This window comes from Lagenorhynchus albirostris, chromosome 13, assembly GCF_949774975.1.
Source record: "Lagenorhynchus albirostris chromosome 13, mLagAlb1.1, whole genome shotgun sequence".
NCBI lineage: Eukaryota > Metazoa > Chordata > Mammalia > Artiodactyla > Delphinidae > Lagenorhynchus > Lagenorhynchus albirostris.
In genome coordinates this window covers 71308745-71326102 of record NC_083107.1, presented here as the reverse complement: position 1 = coordinate 71326102, position 17358 = coordinate 71308745, and the positions used below count along the sequence as shown (strand labels likewise).

At 46.6% G+C, this 17358-nt stretch overlaps 1 protein-coding gene across 5 annotated transcripts in view; it reads left to right on the top strand.

Annotated features, from left to right (window-relative positions):
- Nucleotides 1-9753, top strand: part of KLHL29 (kelch like family member 29) — a 311729-nt gene extending 301976 nt beyond the window's left edge. For 4 of the 5 annotated variants that reach the window (XM_060169436.1, XM_060169435.1, XM_060169433.1 and 1 more), the window contains 3 exons: nucleotides 4892-5085; nucleotides 5449-5593; nucleotides 7590-9753. In XM_060169436.1, the coding sequence (XP_060025419.1) occupies nucleotides 4892-5085; nucleotides 5449-5593; nucleotides 7590-7773 (523 nt within the window). In that variant the 3' untranslated portion in view covers nucleotides 7774-9753. The remainder of the gene's footprint in view (nucleotides 1-4891; nucleotides 5086-5448; nucleotides 5594-7589) is intronic. The other variant, XR_009544133.1, reaches the window with a different exon arrangement.
- The last annotated feature ends 7605 nt before the right edge of the window (nucleotides 9754-17358 follow it).

Sequence of the window (17358 nt, the reverse complement as noted above, 5' to 3'; positions counted from 1 at the left end):
TCCGCAGCATGTGGGATCTTCTCAAGCCAGGTATCGAACCCGCGGTCCCCTGCATTGGCAGGCGGATTCTTAACCACTGCGCCACCAGGGAAGTCCTGATGGTGGAGTAGAAGCAAGAAGGGTAACAACTGCCCAGCCACCGAGACGGGACACTCTTGTCCCATTCAGGGGGCCTGACAAGCTGGAGGCATGAGAGCCAATGGTGCAAAAACACAGGATGGGCTTGGATGCCCTGACCAGGCAGTTAGGGAACTTACTGGGACCGGAAGTAGCAGCCCAGAGACTGGCTGGGATGTAGGGCTAAGCTGGAACCAATGGTCCAAATGTGCACCACGCCAGTGGCTGTGCCTTCGTGTTCCTGCCAAGTGGAGGTGACACACGGGGGAGCTCCCTTCCTCCCTGCCTCCCACACCTCCAAGGAAATCTGCATGTAACCCAGAGAAGGGTCGCTGCACACAGGCCTGGCCAACCCTCTAGAATTCTCTAGAAGAGAATGTAAGTCATGTGTATAAAGTCTGCCCTCTGCTGGAAGCTCCAGGCTGGCTTCCTCACCTCGGCCCTTTGAAGCTGGCCGCACCTAGCGGAGGGATCCTGTGCAGGCAGGAGGGGAATAGGCTGGAGGTGGGCGCTTCTCTGGGTGGAAACAGTCTTTTCCTTTGAGACGGGGAAATGGATCATGCAGAGAAGGGACACCTTGGAGAGAAACTGCAGAACGAGCTCAGATAGCTTTGTGAGTCAGCAGCAGGATGGGGGACACTGCAGGGCAGTCCTGCTTTTGGAGAATCTAGTGCCCCAGAGAGTGACAAGTTAGGCTGAACTGGCCCCAAATTCCAACCCAGGGGGTCACGGCTAAGGCCACCGGAGCCCTTTTCCCACGTTCTTCCCGCACCCTGGCCCCCCCACCCTAGCCCCCATCATCAGCTTCCCGTGTGATAGCTTCTCGCCTGCAGAGCCGCACAAACCCCTCAGTTTGTATTCTTCCCTCGATGGCTAATTGGACACTTGATAAATGTTACGGCAAAGATGGTTTCAGAGCGAGACAGGCTCTGGATTTTCACTGTGGGCTTTTAACTCCCCCAAGTGGAGCTCAGAGATGGCTCAGTAACAACGTTTAATTGTCATATTGATTTGAAAATAATGGGGAATCCCCGTGTGATTATGAAGATATTAATACTGCTGTTGAACCTGGTTCAGCCCTGACGCCGACAGCCTTCTGTGGGACCCACTGCACACCCATCACTCTCCAAGCTTTCCAGAAGCACCAGGTTCCACTCGTTTGTGATCCACTATAAACACACGAAAATGAGACATTTTCTATGTAGGAGTAAACTGAGCTGGATCTGTCATCCTGTCTCGCTCTTATCAGCTATTTTTAATCTCCTAAGATGCTGATTACTCATTTTGCAAACTTGTTGATAAATACAGGGATTTGTTCAAGGATCAAATGCACAAAGAAGGGGAACAAACTCCACTCCTGTTGGGCCCAGGAGCAGTTCGCCCTGGCAGCTGGCTAGGCCTTTGTTCCGCTGCAAAATCAGCTGGGGCACAGAATGGGCAAGACCACCCTGGGAACCCCAGGAGATGGAGGAGCAGTCCAGGACACGGTGCCCTGAGGCCTCCCCTAGTCCACTGGGATCTGTCAGCCGTTCTTGTATGGACAGGACACAGACCTGAAGGCTCTTGGGTGGAGGGTACATGGAAGGGGTGCCCACTGCTTCCCAAGGAGCATAGCTAGACCCCCTTTGGTCAATTTCTGTGCCACACAGTGACAATGATGAGAATTCAGGGTGACAGGAAGGTCAGGGGAATGGGGACAGACACGAGGACACTTTGTTCCCCGGGAAGCACTAAGGGTAAAAATTGTTCTTATATTGATAATGAATGAGATGTATGGTGCATTATAATTACCTTACTGTATTGCAGGACTAGAGCAAGATTATATAATTATAGTTTAAAACAACAGTGTAATAGACAAACCTGTATTATATCATTATATAAATAACTGGGTCTAATACTTTATAGCAATATATTGCAGTAGCTGTGGTTACTGGATAAATGATAGCAGAGCGCCGCACTCCGCGGGGTCATTTGCATGTCATTAGCATATCCTTCTCAAGCAGGAAGCTGACAGATTGAGCTGACGGGAGGGCTTGTGGCTTGGCAATCAGCCACCTGGAATAACAAGAAATTCACGTTTGGCAGAATGTGCCATTATACCGAAAGCCTGAAGACTAACAGCCACATAATCTTCCACTGTCTCCCAGCTCCTTCTGCAGCTCTTTGGATCTCTGCCACATCGGCTTAAAAAACAGATATCTGAACTTCTCATACTGTCCCAAAAGGCTCTTATTCCATTGCCTATTAGCCACGTATCATTCGTCTGGGGCTTAATTGAATCAGCCCCTGCTCCCCTTTCAGGTACTTGAGCTTCTTCTCAAATCCTGAGTCTGTGCAAGCACAGAGCTGGACGTCTCACAGCCAGGGGCACCAGCTGGGAGAGACCATCTTCCTGGGTCACTGAGCTGTGACCATGCAATGACTAATGCCTCAAGGAGGCTCACGAGGAAAAGTGGGCCCCGTGTGCTTCCCGGGAAAGGTGTGCTGGGAGAATCCCAAGTGTCGTGGTGCAGCAAGCCCATGGCGGAGGCCCCGCCTTGGGTCCAGAACCCACGAAAGAGCAGTGAACAGCGTGGTGAGCCGTAGATGGAAGATCCAGAGTGAATGCTTGTGAGGGTGGCCCTCAGGGAACAACTGAGAAACACAGCTGCCCCACTAAGAAAGACCTCAAAGATCCCGGTTCAGTGGCCCATTTGCTTAATGCCAAGTCTACTCTTGCCATCCGCTGTGTCTCTTCTCACGTTTTCCCTGCCCTGCCTGGAACTCATGTTCCATCACTTCTCCATCCTCTGACTTTGCCACTTTGTCCTACACCACAGATCCTAGAGACCTGGGCAAGCCTGTTCAATCCTCCCCTTTACCATCTCCACGCCTGCCCTCTGGGGGCTGATTGCTGGTGGAGAAAATCCCACAGTCTTGTAGATTGGCCTCATGTGTATTGAAGTCCTCCAACCTCTACTGGATCCTCATGGTGCAGGGCATTTTTTGTGTTTCCCTTGTCAGCTGTTTCTCCCACTCTCAAGAGCGTGCGTCTCCCATCTTCACCTCTCTCCTCAAGGCTCTTACCCCACAGACTCCTCCAATACTTGACTCCTGCTTCACAGAGAAAATGGAGCCATCAATCAAGAACTCTCTCTTTTTCCTGTCATCACTCTTGCATATGTCCTTATGCTCATGACATCCTTGCCTTCCTCTCTCATGCCTAAATGGCCACCACTTCCCTGTCTACTCTGGATCCAATTTGCATCCAGCTACCAGGAGCCACCCATCATCAGCTCTCCCCTCTCTTTCATATATAGTTCATCATTCCTTATCCATTTGGGCTCCTTCCCATCAGCATGTAAACACAATTAAAACTCCCCCCCCCGCAAATTAAAATAAAACCCAAGCTGTGCTGGAGCTGGTTCATACTGGTTCATTAGAGCCCACTGTTAAATCTTCAGGAACTCTGCAAGTCAGTTGTTAGCTACAGAGATTATTAAAAATTAAGTCATATAAACTTAGAATTAAATTATTTAAAAACAAAGGTAATCCATACTCAAAACTCATCACTGTCTAATTTTTTTTACTACATTTTACTACTGCCTATGTTCTGGAGGTTGTATGTGTCCACTGCATCTGTACTGGGGGAGATTCTGTATTCTGAGCACTACTGGGCATCTCTTCCCAACCCCACATTCAGTGATGTCCCATTGGTAGCTTGAAATCAGCCATGATGAGAGGATTTACATTACAGAAATCAGCAAATGCTACACACCAGGACTTTCTTCCCTGGAGAGCTGGTTGTTAAACATTTATCAGCAAAACCCCCTCTTAGCTCTATAGTCCTTTCTAAGTCCCACCTTCTCTGCTCCCTCCTCCATACACAAATAGCCCTGCACCTCCCGTTCCACATATGATGCCCTTGACATGACCACCAGTGACCTGTTGGGGACTTCCTGACCTCCTGTCACATCCTCCGTGCTGCAGCTTTGCCTTCTGTCACATCACTCTTGGACTCCTCTCAGCTCCCCTCATACAGGCCAGCATCTCCCCAGTGTCCTCAGCCCGTCCTCACCCCACACGCTCCCTGTGAACTACCTCGTCTTCAGTTTCCATCTATGTGCCCATGATCCCATAGCTGGATATTTAATCCAGACCTAAATACCAACTGCCCCTGCACATCCCCAATTTGTTACCCACAGATACTTTAAACTTCCCATGAATAAAACCAAACTCATCCTCCTCCCCAAACTCTCCCAACCTCGATTCCCTGTCCCATGAGTAGTGCCCCCTCTGTCCAGTTTCCCAAGCCAGAGACCCTGAGGCATCCTCAGGGACTCCCTGAAATGAGACATCAATTCATGCTAAACCTTATCAGTTTACCTCTCCTTCTGTTCCCAGCTAGCTCCTTGGTCAAGGCCACTATTTCCCCAGTTTCCAGCCCATGGGCTGGGTATGTAGGAGATGCCCAGTGCCGGGCTACTGAATGAAGGAGTAGGACTGAGCTGCACAGAGAGGGCTGAAGAGGCCCGGAAGCTGGGGAGCAGAGAGAGGTTTCCACAGACAGACAAGAGCCCCCCTGAGGTTCAAGAGGGAGGCTGAGAGGCTGGTTTGGGCTAGATCCTGGGTGGCCTTGAGTGATTCATCCCAAGTGCCCTCCACTGTGGAATATCGGGCTACACCGAGGGCAGGAAGTGGGTGGTGGGGCTCCCCCGTGTCTGCTGTCTTGCTTGAGGCCCCTGCCCTGCACGAGGCCCATCTGATTCTGGCTCTTCTTCTCCTCTCTCAACAGGTATGACACCATCACCAACCAATGGGAGGCGGTGGCCCCTCTGCCCAAGGCAGTGCACTCGGCAGCAGCCACAGTGTGTGGAGGCAAGATCTACGTGTTTGGGGGCGTGAACGAGGCGGGCCGAGCTGCAGGCGTCCTCCAGTCTTACGTTCCACAGAGCAACACGTGGAGCTTCATCGAGTCCCCGATGATTGGTGAGAACCAGCTGTCTCCTCGGCCCAGGAGCAGGGCAGTGGCCCCACCTCATCGCTTTAGTCAGTGTCAATATTCCCAAACCCAGGGGGCGGGCTGAGCCCAAGGGTTCTGCACACCCAAGTCCAGGGGGGTGGGAGGGGAGGGGAGGCCCCAGCTCAGGTGCAGCTGAAGCTCCCACTACCTGGACAAAGGGCAAGCTGGTCCGTGCCAGGTGTCTCCTGGCCCCAGCCTTGGTCTCGGGCCAACCAGTGATGTTGGAGGTCTTTGCAGCTCCTGTCCCCTGCAGGGCCTGCTGGGATGGAGGAGGGGAGGGGGCCCGGCAGAGGGCCCTGACCTGCCTGCCTGCTCCGCTCTCCTTGCAGACAACAAGTACGCTCCTGCCGTCACCCTCAATGGCTTCGTTTTCATCCTGGGTGGGGCTTATGCCAGAGCCACCACCATCTATGACCCTGACAAAGGGAACATTAAGGCGGGCCCCAACATGAATCACTCTCGCCAGTTCTGCAGGTGAGGAGGCTGGGCCGGGGAGGAGGAGGGCCGGGGAAGGGACAGAGGGACGGGTTGGTTCATGATGACTGACCACCATCCGATGACCGAGGTGGTGCCTGGGCCCAGAACAGCACCAGCCTCAGCCAGCCGCGGGGGGGGGGGGGCATTCGTGCAGAGTGTGAAGTGCTCCAAAAGCCTGACCCTGCCTCCAAGCTGCACAGGAATGGCTTCCTACAGACACCGGCACCAGGTCCTTAAGGCCACACCTTCTCTCAGTGAGAGGTGAGGGTGGTGCTATGAGGTCAGCTTCCCCCAGGACCGCCTGCCCGGTCACAGACGAGAGGCAGCAACAGGCCAGAGCTGTGTGATACCCTACGTGGGGCAGGTGGCTTTTGGGGGAGTGCCCTGATGGCACATGATCCTGATGGCTCTTTGGAGCTGGACCCAGTGAGGCACAAGGCACAGCTGCCCTGGAGTCCCGCAGCTCACTGGTCAGAAACACACCCAGACCAGCCCCCCTGGAAGAGAGAGGTAGAGGTCGGAGTGTGGCCTGGTTCCCGGGGCGCTCTGGCCCAGAAAAATTAACCACCCTGGGCAGTGAGACACACACCCTGCTCTTCTAGCCCCACCCTTTCCTGGACTAAGAGGAACTAGGGAAAAAATGGGAACCACAGAGACCCCATTTGCAGCATTTCCATAACAGAGCCGTCCTGAAGACATCTTGTACCTGTGCAGAGGTGATCCCTGAATCCTCGGTGTGGCAAGAGCATGAGGCATTTATCGAGTGCCTGCTGTTTGTGTGGCACAGCTAGGAAAGCTACAGTCTACCACTGACATCTTACGTGACCTTGGGCAAATAACTTCCCCTCTCTGGGGAAGCTCTACCTATGAAACATGCCCTTGGACTAGATGAGTGCTAAGTTCCTATTAGTATGAAGATGCTACAGTTCTCGAGCCCTACCTTCATGTGACATATCCTACATGGTGGCCGTGTGCAGGGCAACTCTGAGAATACTGTCCAGTGATCAAGACAGCCAGAGTGTAGGCGCAGAGAGATGATGCCTGAGGGGATATTTAAGCTGGGTCTTGCAAGAGAAGCAGGGAAAGGATATGCCACAAGGGGAGACGTGTGAGGGGCCCAGATGGCGTGGAGCTGCGAGAGAGACAGCTGGGGGCTTCAGTGTCTGGGAGGACGTCTAGATACACCTGTTCTGTCCAGGCTCAGATTTTCAGAAATGGGTGGAGACTTTGGAAGGGTTTCTGTTCAATTTCAGGGGACAGCCAAGAAGAAATGGCCATTAGTGGAAATGAGAGAGAACTCGGGGCTGGAAGCATAGATCTGGCATCCGTGTGAAGGGGTAGCTGGGATGCAGTGAGATAGTAAGCGCAGAGAAGCAGAGAGCTGCCCGAGACAGCTTGACCAAGCCCATGAGTGTGGCACAGGGAAGGGCCCTTGCAGCCATGGGCGGGCGACAGTATCAGGTCACACATGTGAAGGAGTCACAGCAGGAAGTTCTGACTGAGCACCTGGGCAAGGGTGAAATTCCCAGTCGAGTGGCTGATGCTCAGTTACAACTCAGTTCCGTATTATCCTGTCTGCTATCATTCTGGCGCATCATGTTCCCAACTGGATTTGAGTGGTAGGAAGGCTCTGTCCCAGCAACACCAAAAAGATGCTCCACAGAGACCCAGTGAACTGAGCCAAGCACCTGTACACAGAGGCTGCTCATCTCCCAGCTGACTTGAGTCAGATGGGCAGGTCCTGGGACACCCAGTATGCATCAGTGTCACCCACAGCTTGGAGGGTAATATAGCATGACGTCCTGATTGGTCCTGGAGGAAAGGTGTTTTTCTTATCCCCGCTGAGGTCAGAGGGAAAAGAAAAGCAGCAAGACCCCCCATGACTTTTGCAAAAGGGGAGAGGCAGCCTGCGACAGGACAGGGTGCCGGGAATCTATCTCCAGGTCCCAGGTGGAAATCCAGTGGCTAAGTCTCTCCTCGTTTTCTCTGACAGTGCTGTGGTACTCGACGGCAAGATTTATGCAACTGGAGGCATCGTTAGCAGTGAGGGGCCTGCCCTGGGCAACATGGAAGCCTATGAGCCTGCAACCAACACGTGGGCCCTCCTCCCCCACATGCCCTGCCCCGTGTTCAGACACGGCTGCGTCGTGATAAAGAAATATATTCAAAGCGGCTGACATCAGCAGAAAGCCCACGCCGAGACTGTGGACAGACACGTCTGGTGAGGCAAATGCTACTCACAAAGATCAACTTTCAGCAACACCAATAAGAGGCCGACCAACACAATCAAGGAACTCACTACGCTACACATTTTGAATACCGTCTACATTGAATGTAGGAAATCATCCTCGCCTTTGGGGAAAATGAGGGAGTAGCCTCCGAGCTGCGGGAACTGCGACCGAGCGAGTGAGCTGGGCCTTGGGGCTCCTGCAGAGGCACTTGCTCTGACCGGAGGCGCTCACTCTGCCCGGTGCAATAGTTTCACATATTTTTCAACTGGGAGAGAGAAGCCGTTTTTTCCTTCCTGCAGGGCGAGCTTGATCCCCAGCCAACCATAGATCAGTTATCCTATGACAATATTAGGCGTCAGGCTCTCTTGAAATAAGATCAAAGTGTCCTTATCACTTTGATTCCTACTTTTGTTTTTAACCCATCTAGGATTTCAGTGGCCGCGGGGAAACAAGGGACAATACCATGTATGGGGCCTGAGGCCTAGGAGGCTGCTGGTCCCCACTAGGGCGAAGATAAGTCCAGGTTCTCTGCGGAGCCAGATGTGACTGGAGCGGCGGCAGCCGTGGGGACAGCTAGGGAGAACCGTCTGTCCCTTCACAGGGTTTTCTACCATGTTTTTGCTGGAGAAGGACAAGGTGATTGTGCTAGCTTTCTCTTATCCCATATGAATTATTTAGATTTCCAAGGCATTTTCTTGATAAACAAAAGGCTATTTTTAAGTACCGAGAGAAAGAGGCAGCCACGAGAGGGATAACGCGGGAATTCCCAAAGCTCTTTGTAGGTAGTGCCAGAGTGGGGCATTTGCTCTAATTTTTCTATGTTCAGAATAGAGGATCTCTCCTGGGTGGGGGTGAATGCCCCCATTTTATTTTTAGAAAAAGTAACTCCCAGACAGCCCCGTAAAAGCCGTGCCTCATGGAAGCACTGTCATAGAGAGACAACTCTGTTCCTGAAGGAAACCAGTTCTGGCTCGTGACATGAGTTCAGCTCCCTCCATGAGGTAAAGCTGAGGACCCAGGCCAGGCTGGAAGGGAAGGAGGGAGAATACATGTCTACAAAGCACAGGAGACTATTTTTGATATTTATAGCTATATATTAAGGCACCTGCCACAAAGAGCTCTCAGGATGGGGACAGCCTTCTCAGACGAGCCGTGACAGCCAAGGCCTGAAGCATTCTTCTAGTAGCATCTTAACCCAAGCAAGGGGAGCCAGGAGGGAGGCCACCCCATGGCTCACAGAGAAAGGCCTTCCCTCTAGTCCTCAGACCCTCAAACCTCACGTGGTGACCAGTTTCCATTCCAGGGCACGAAGGAGGCAGCCGCCACTGCTGTGCTGTTTAGCTGAAGTTGGTACCAAATACGCATTTACCATTTTTATACCTGGTAAGTCGACTTGCCGTCATTTCATCATAAAAACCACTTATAAGGAGAAAAGGACAGGACACGCTCTCCATCTTTCAGTATTTGATGACACAAAGTCCCAGTGTCGGGCATCAACTTCTAGCACTACAAGTGTGGCTCCCACTTGGACAAGATACCGAGCTTCGTTATGCAGTTTTTAATATTATTTATTCTTTTAAAAAGTAATAAGCACAAAACTACATACGTTGTATGTCATTTAAAGTATTTATGTCAAACAGGGTGCAAGTGTGAACCCAAGGACTGGAGCACAAGTGTCTAACTGCCTGGGGCAGGGCGATGTCAGCGTTGGTGGGCGTCTACCTCCAAAGGAGGTGCTAGTGGTCAGCGGGACTCAACACAGACGACACTGAAATCCTGTTCTCTCCTCAGTTATCACACTGGAGCAAAACTGGCTATTTCTGTGAATGATATAAAACAGGGTTCTCTGTAACGGTATTGTACATAGTATATGTTTATTGTTAAGTTCTTGTTATAATAAATATATTTATAGATCTAGACTCGGAAGCCAATGTAATGCCTCTGTGTGCCACTGTCCTTGCCACCGAGATGAGAAACCCCAGTGCAGGCCTGTGCCACCTCTCCCATCAGCTGTCCGGGCTCTGTTACAGACTTGAATGCACATCTTGGTGATCATAAAGGATAGGACTCCTCAGCGAGGGAATGAATGTACAGGGCTGAAAGGCAAGAATAAAGGGCAATTAAAGGTCAAAGCTGAAAGGGACTTGCAAACACTCTGGCATCGACTCTGAGGGTCTCCCTTCAGTTTAAGTGCTCTTATTACACTTGTGCAACCGAAAGCTTCCAAAAGTTAGCTTCCCCCTGGTCTGCTTCCTGTGCCAGAGGCTGTCCTGGAGAACTGTGACAAATCCACGTGGCAACTCCACGCCATCAGCCTGAGAAGAGACGCAACACCCTTCCTTCAGGAAGAACAAGTTGTGACTGCCATTCTAAAATCCAGTCGGGGGCCTCCCTGCCTTCATTCAGTCCCGCCTGAGGCTGTTCTCTAACCTGTTGTAATAGACCGGCTTTGCTCTCCTAAGGATACCCACGCAAAGCCCAGGGCAAAAGCATAGAACACCAGATGGGATTGCTCCCTCTCTTGCATGCAAGGACTTTAGATTTAACGGATTAGTAGGAGAAGGTAGATTTACCAGCATTTTACCCAAGGGAAGAGCCTTAATCCCCAAATCTCACCAAGACCTAGTAACTCCTTGCAAGAAAAAAATCAGAAGAAGGTAGGTTGGGGTGGGTGGGACTGGGAGTTCTCAGAGAACTCAGCTGAGGCCTTACGATGAGTGGACCACACACTTGCCAAAAATATCTGCACTGGTACCTTCACAACACCAGTCCTAGAGGAAAGGATGGAGAATGTCTAGAAGATTCCAATCATGAAGAGCTAAAATTATAAGCTAAATTATAAGCTAAAATTATAAACACCAAGCAATTGTACTTCCTGGTGGTGCAGTGGTTAAGAATCCACCTGCCAATGCAGGGTACACGGGTCCAAGCCCTGGTCCAGGAAGATCCCACGTGCCACGGAGCAACTAAGCCCGTGTGCCACAACTACTGAGCCTGCGTGCCACAACTACTGAAGCCCGCGCGCCTAGAGCCTGTGTTCCACAACAAAGAGAAGCCACCACAATGAGAAGCCTGTGCACCTCAACAAAAAGTAGCCCCTGCTCGACGCAACTAGAGAAAAGCCCGCACGCAGCAACGAAGACCCAACGCAGCCAAAAATAAATAAATAAATAAATAAATTCGGGGAAAAAAACAACAAAAAAACACCAAGCAATAGTTTCGTTACCTCCTTCTTTCTCTCCTCTATTTGCCTAAAGCAAAGGAAATATGTTCTCTGGCTCTATGAAGAGTCTGTGTACTTACCGTAGAAGGCATCTGTGTTCGCTGTTATTAGGCACCCATGTAACCATGGGGAGAGTCTCTCTTGTTGGACTCAAGGCACTACCATCAGACCTGGCATGGATGGTGATGAAATTCATTGTGACAGCCACGAACAGGAGACGGATCACATTGTGTGTGTCTGTGTGAGAACTTTAAAAAAAAAACAAAACTCAACCCTAAAATAAGAAGAAAACAGGAAAACTATTTGCGGTCCATATGACAAAAGATTAATATCTTTATTAAAGAGGCCACGTAATTCAATTAGAAACTGTTAAGGGATTCCAACTGTTAAATAGGTCATGAACAGACACTGCAAAGAGGAAACATACAACAAAAAGTTCAACATTTATAATTATTAAATAATGAAACTTAAATAATTAGGTAACATCTTTACCTAACTAAATGAGCTTCCCAAACCTAAAAATAAAGGGAGGGGTGAGGGGTGAGGGGCGCTGATGAAGAGCAGTGAAACTCCTGAGTAGCACCAAGGGCTCTGTAAACTGAAATGGGTCTCAGAAAGCAATGTGGCAGGTGCCATGTATCAAGAGCCTAAAGAGTACCTGACCCAGTAAATCCACTTCTGGGCGTCCATCAGGAAATAATGCAAACGATGGAAAAGGTCATATAACAACCAGCTCCCACTTACTGACACTAACTATTGCCAGACACCATGCTAAGCACTTAAAGCACTGAATCCTCATAATTCTACTAGACAGGTACTAAAGACATGCAGCAATATAGAAAACATTAGAAGAGGGGGGGGAAAAGGAAGATTCATATTTGTATATGATTGTGGTTATGTAAGATATGTATATAATGATATATAAGCTATATATATATACACACACAAAGATATGTAAAATATGTATATTAAAATGACCAGATGTACAGTCATAAAACTACTATTAATTGAACTGATGGAATTGTGGGCAATTTTCTTTCTCTCTTCTCCAAAATGTATATAAAGTGATGACATTACTTTTATAATAAAGACATCGATATACATATATATTTTTTAATGGGGAATGAAGGACAGAAAGTAATCTTTCTCCTATATTTTAGTCTGAGAAATTCTCAAAGATCAATTCCTATCTTGGACACCATAATCAATGGAGAAGTTAAAAGGGTTCAGAATAATGTAACAAAGAATTTTGAATAAGAAAACAGATTTCCAGTCATAATCAAGACTTTTTTTTTAAAAGCTAAACTCTAGGGGTGAATGGATTATATCTTTCAGTGCATGAAGATTTGCATGAAACAAATGAATACCACCACTTCTCTGTGTTCTTGGAAGGTCAAGAAAGATGAAAAAGACAATAATAAAGAAGAAAAAATTCTAGTTCAACAAAAGGATACATGTATTAGTGCAAAACTCTGCAATAGGTTACCAAGATCCTTGTGAAGTCCTTTTCTAATTAAACCTCAATAATATATAACATAATTGCATACATTATCCCATTTTATCCTCTCAGCTACCCTAAAAGGCATAGGGCATAATCTTCACTCTTTAAGAGGAAACAATATCAAGAAAGTTAAGTGATTTGTGCGGCAATAGTTATGCCCCAGGTGTTCTCCATGCACTATCGCATTTGATGCTCATCACAGTCTTGCAGAGGATGGTTAAACCTGCTGCACAGATGAGGCCACAGGTTCCAGATGTGAAGCAGAGTCCATCTAAGGCACATCAGTATTCAAAACCCTGCTCAGTGGGCCTCCAGAGAGGCTGCACTACATCATATGGTCTGTTCAAGGCTGCCTGGAACTATGTAGCTCTTATGGCTCCAAGACTAAGGCTCCTTCCTCCTCCCCAAGCTACCTCAGAAACCTGTATTAAGAAAACAGAGAATTCTGTGACTATAAGAGACATTCAGCTCTGTGTTAGATACAGTCCTCTTTAGAAGCAATTTTTGAAATATCTGGTTAGTGTCTCAATAACACACTGGCTTCCTCCATTGAAGGCTTGGCTTTACACAGGAAACTTGGGTTTGGGGGAAAGAAAGAGGCCTCTGACTAAGATATCATTTCTGCCTCATCTGAAACTCCTCCTGTGAGCCTTCACTCTGCTGTGAAGTCTTAAGGAGTTCCTTACCTTCTTGCTGACCACAAACCTGGTCAGGGAGAGTAAAGGAAAGGGGAGAACATCATTAACACTGGCTGCACCATCCTCAGTCCCAAAGGGCATACCATGACCTTGCCACCCAAGGAGGTAGAAGGTCAAAGAGCTGACTAAAATGAGGACCCAACTCCAAGAAGTCTGCCTTTTCCACATGATGGCAAAAATTAGACAATCCAAAAATCTGTGTTTATCTTCCCAAATTTATAATCCATGTGCTCTGCTGCCCTCTATGTAACACTTGGCAAGTCACCTGGGTGTCTTTCCTCATGAAAGGTGAGCACAGCCTTTGAATGGATCAAACTAGGTCAATAAGACTACATTCTCTGCAGGCAGGGGTCATGTCCTCTTATCTTCTCCCACAGGGCACCTCACCCTGATGAGTAGTGACAGCCAGATTCTATTGGCAGCATGAAAAATGTTTTGAGTTATGAAAAATATAAAGGCAAGGCCACAAGTTTGTGCACTGCTTTAGCCATCCCTTTTATCTACAGATGACTAAAGAAACAATAGTTTTTGTTAAAGGGTTTCTATTTACTGTGTGTATAGATTTCCATCATTCTCGGAGAAGCTAGCCACCACTAGCGCAAACCTAGGCACCACCGGACCCATCAGCCCTGTCGACTTTGCATCCCTGGTGGTAAAAATCAGTCCTTGAAGCTCTTCAGTTCACTCCCTACATTCTCTGGTACCTCTCTGTTACTACTGCCCTATTTTAAGCCCTTATTTCTCCTTAGTTGTTGCTATTATATTTTCTTTTTATAGGTGTTTTTTAAATAACAGCTTTATTAACATATACTTCACATATGATAAAATGCACCGTTTTAATGTATATAATTCAGTGGTTTTTAGAATATTCACAGAATTGAGTAACCATCACCACTATTTAATTGCAGAACATTTTTATCATCTCAAAAAGAAACCTGGGAGTTCAGAGTTTTGGTGGCACAAGCCACCCGCCTCCTTGCATGGCCCTGCAATAAACTTTTCTCTGTTCCAAAAAAAGAGAAACCTGCATCCATTAGCAATCACTCTCTATTTCCCCCACCCCCAGCACATGGCAACCACCAATCTACTTTCTGTTTCTATGGATTTGCCTATTACGGACATTTCATATAAATTGAATCACACAATATGCGTTCTTTTACTTCTGGCTTCTTTCACTTACCATCATGTTCTCAAGATTCACCCATGTTGTAGTAGGTACTAGTACTACATTCCTTTTTTATGGCCAAATAATATTCCATTGAAGGGGTATATACATGGATACATTTTGTTTAACCATTCACCAACTGATCGGCATTTGGGTTCCTTCCTCATTTTAACCATTAATAATGCAGCCACAAACAATCGTGTACAAGGGTTTGAGATTAAATAACTTTGGGAAATGCTGGGTTTAACAAAGTTAAACAGGTTTCTTTATGACAGAACTTCTGTGTCAAGAACACTGTAACATTGGGGAAGAATAGATACATGTATACGTATGGCTGAGTCACTTTGCTGCGCACCTGAAATTATCACAACATTGTTAATCGACCATACTCCGATATAAAAAAGAAACAAACACAGTAACAGTCATTACAATTTTACTGAAGTGGATATGCAAGGCAGGGTTTTCCAAGCTTACTTAGCCACAAATTGCCCCCCCCACCTCCCAAATCTAGAAAACTTTTTTTCTTTACTCAATTATGACACAAGCTCAAATAGTTACATGGGATTCTGGGGTCAATACATTCTGTCTTTCATCTTCAAAAGAAGCACATCAGAAAGTAAAGGTAATGTTGTGAAATATTCTGAAGCAAATTCTAGTTTAAAATTGTCAAAATATTTCTTAAGAAAAATTGATACATTTTTATATGGTAGCAGAAGAAATGAGATCAGTATTCTTTGATATGAACAAAATACTTTTCCTGAATACAGCAAAATATGTTTCACCGCAATTTTCTAAGTTCCAAAAAAACTTTAGCATCTCTTATACTGCAATGTAAAAACACTGAAAAAATGGAAATAATCACACAATAACCATTCTACACAACTAAAATACCCAACCCACACATCTAATGATAGTTGCAAAAGTGTGACCTGACAATTTCTGGAAAAGACTCTTGGGCATTTTGTATTTTATTAATCTTGAACAACATGACAATCTTCTCAACAAGTTAGCTGCAGAGGAGAACAAAGACATCCATCATTTGTCCCAACAATATTTAAAATTCAAAACTTTCACATTAATTCCAATATTCTCATTAAAATATATTAAAACATAAAACTTTTCTATCTAATATCTCTTTAGATTAACATTTGTGTTAATAGTGAGACAAAGTTTCATCCAATTCCAGCTATAAAACCTCGAATGTCTCAGAAACAAAGAGCTTTTTGACAATCTTTTGCTTTTTTGTTTCTGTGGATATATGTTTAAGTTCAAACAATGTGGAAATTAAGTGTAAAAAAAATTCCAAAGACGTGAAACTGATTTTTTACAGTGTGATAGGCAATTACTCCTTCCTTTGCTACAAACTCCATTTAAAACAATCTTATTAAAGAAATTTCTTTATTAAACCATGGTAAACTACACAACTGACAGCTTACTGATGTTTCCTTTAAATATGTGAAGTAATTTGAGACTTCCCACCACAAATAACTTTTATTTCAGTAACATTTTAAGTATAATGTTACTTGTGGATTGTCACATTTCTTTTTAAAAGGACATTCTGTTTGCAAAGGCTTGTTAAAATACTTTGCACTTATTAAAATGCTAAAATAGACATTTGTAATTATGTCCAACACTTTCCCAAGGAAATTTAAGCTATAAGCAAAGTAACTCTACACAATGTTTCAAAATTAATTTTGCTTTTTTGCCACAATGAGACATTAGAAAAGCTCTGTGCTCTACATAGATAGCCATAGACATATGACTCAGGCTGTTCATGTGTTTTTTGAATTAATAGCACCAAAGTTTCTTAAACCTGTGGTTTTACTGATGGCTCTTCAGCTACTGTGACAACATACGATTTTGGAGTAATGCTTACTGATTTACCATTTGTTGAGAAACTCTAAAAAAAAAAAAAACCTGTTCTACCTAAGAAATCTTAAATTCTGTGCTCTGACAAAAGTCTCCATCCAATACATTCACGACTCCTCCCACTGTATTTGCTCTTTAGTTTCATTTCAGACATTCAGTCCTTAGATCCTTTCCATTGTCTCCCAATTTAGTAACCCCACTTTGGTTTCATTTCCATTCTTACCCAGGAATGGAATTCCTCTCCCAAAAGTTACCTCATCCCCCTAACATTCTGGTCCTTCAGTTGGACCAACAAGCCTAATTATAGTCCTAATCTAACTATCAGCCTCCTCTGAGGCTTCATTCGGGGTGACACCTACAAGGGGGAAAAACCCACATTCACATAGGCTGGCACCACTACTAATACATGGCGCCCACACTCACCTGTGCCCTCAACTTCTTCTCATCTGTTCCTGGAGAGCTCCCTTTCCTCTTTCCATCAGTGACTTCTAAACCTTCACTTCTCCCTCTTAAATTTCTTACTTAGAACCCCTCACTCTTATCAGAAGAGCAAACTTTACATCGAAAAAACTAATGCGGAGGATGATGGCAAGTGACAATACAGTTTTTTAAATCGTCCTGAATTGACCATTAAAAACAGAGAAACTGGGGCTTCCCTGGATGCACAGTGGTTGAGAATCCACCTGCCAATGCAGGGGACACGGGTTCGATCCCTGATCCAGGAAGATCTCACATGCCGTGGAGCAACTAAGCCCGTGAGCCACAACTACTGAGCCTGTGCTCTAGAGCCTTCGAGCCACAGCTACTGAAGCCACTGCACCTAGAGCACGTGCCCCGCAGCAAGAGAAGCCACCACAACGAGAAGACCGTGCACCACAACGAAGAGTAGCCCCTGCTCACAGCAACTAGAGAAAGCCCATGTGCGGCAACGAAGACCCAACGCAGTCAAAAATAAATAAATAAACAAACAAACAAACAGAGAAACCAGGGTGAAACATTCAAAGACTCTTGGATAGCATCTAAAACAAAACTAAGTAACAAGGAATCTCCAGAGCTCCAAATCCCAAGTGAGTGG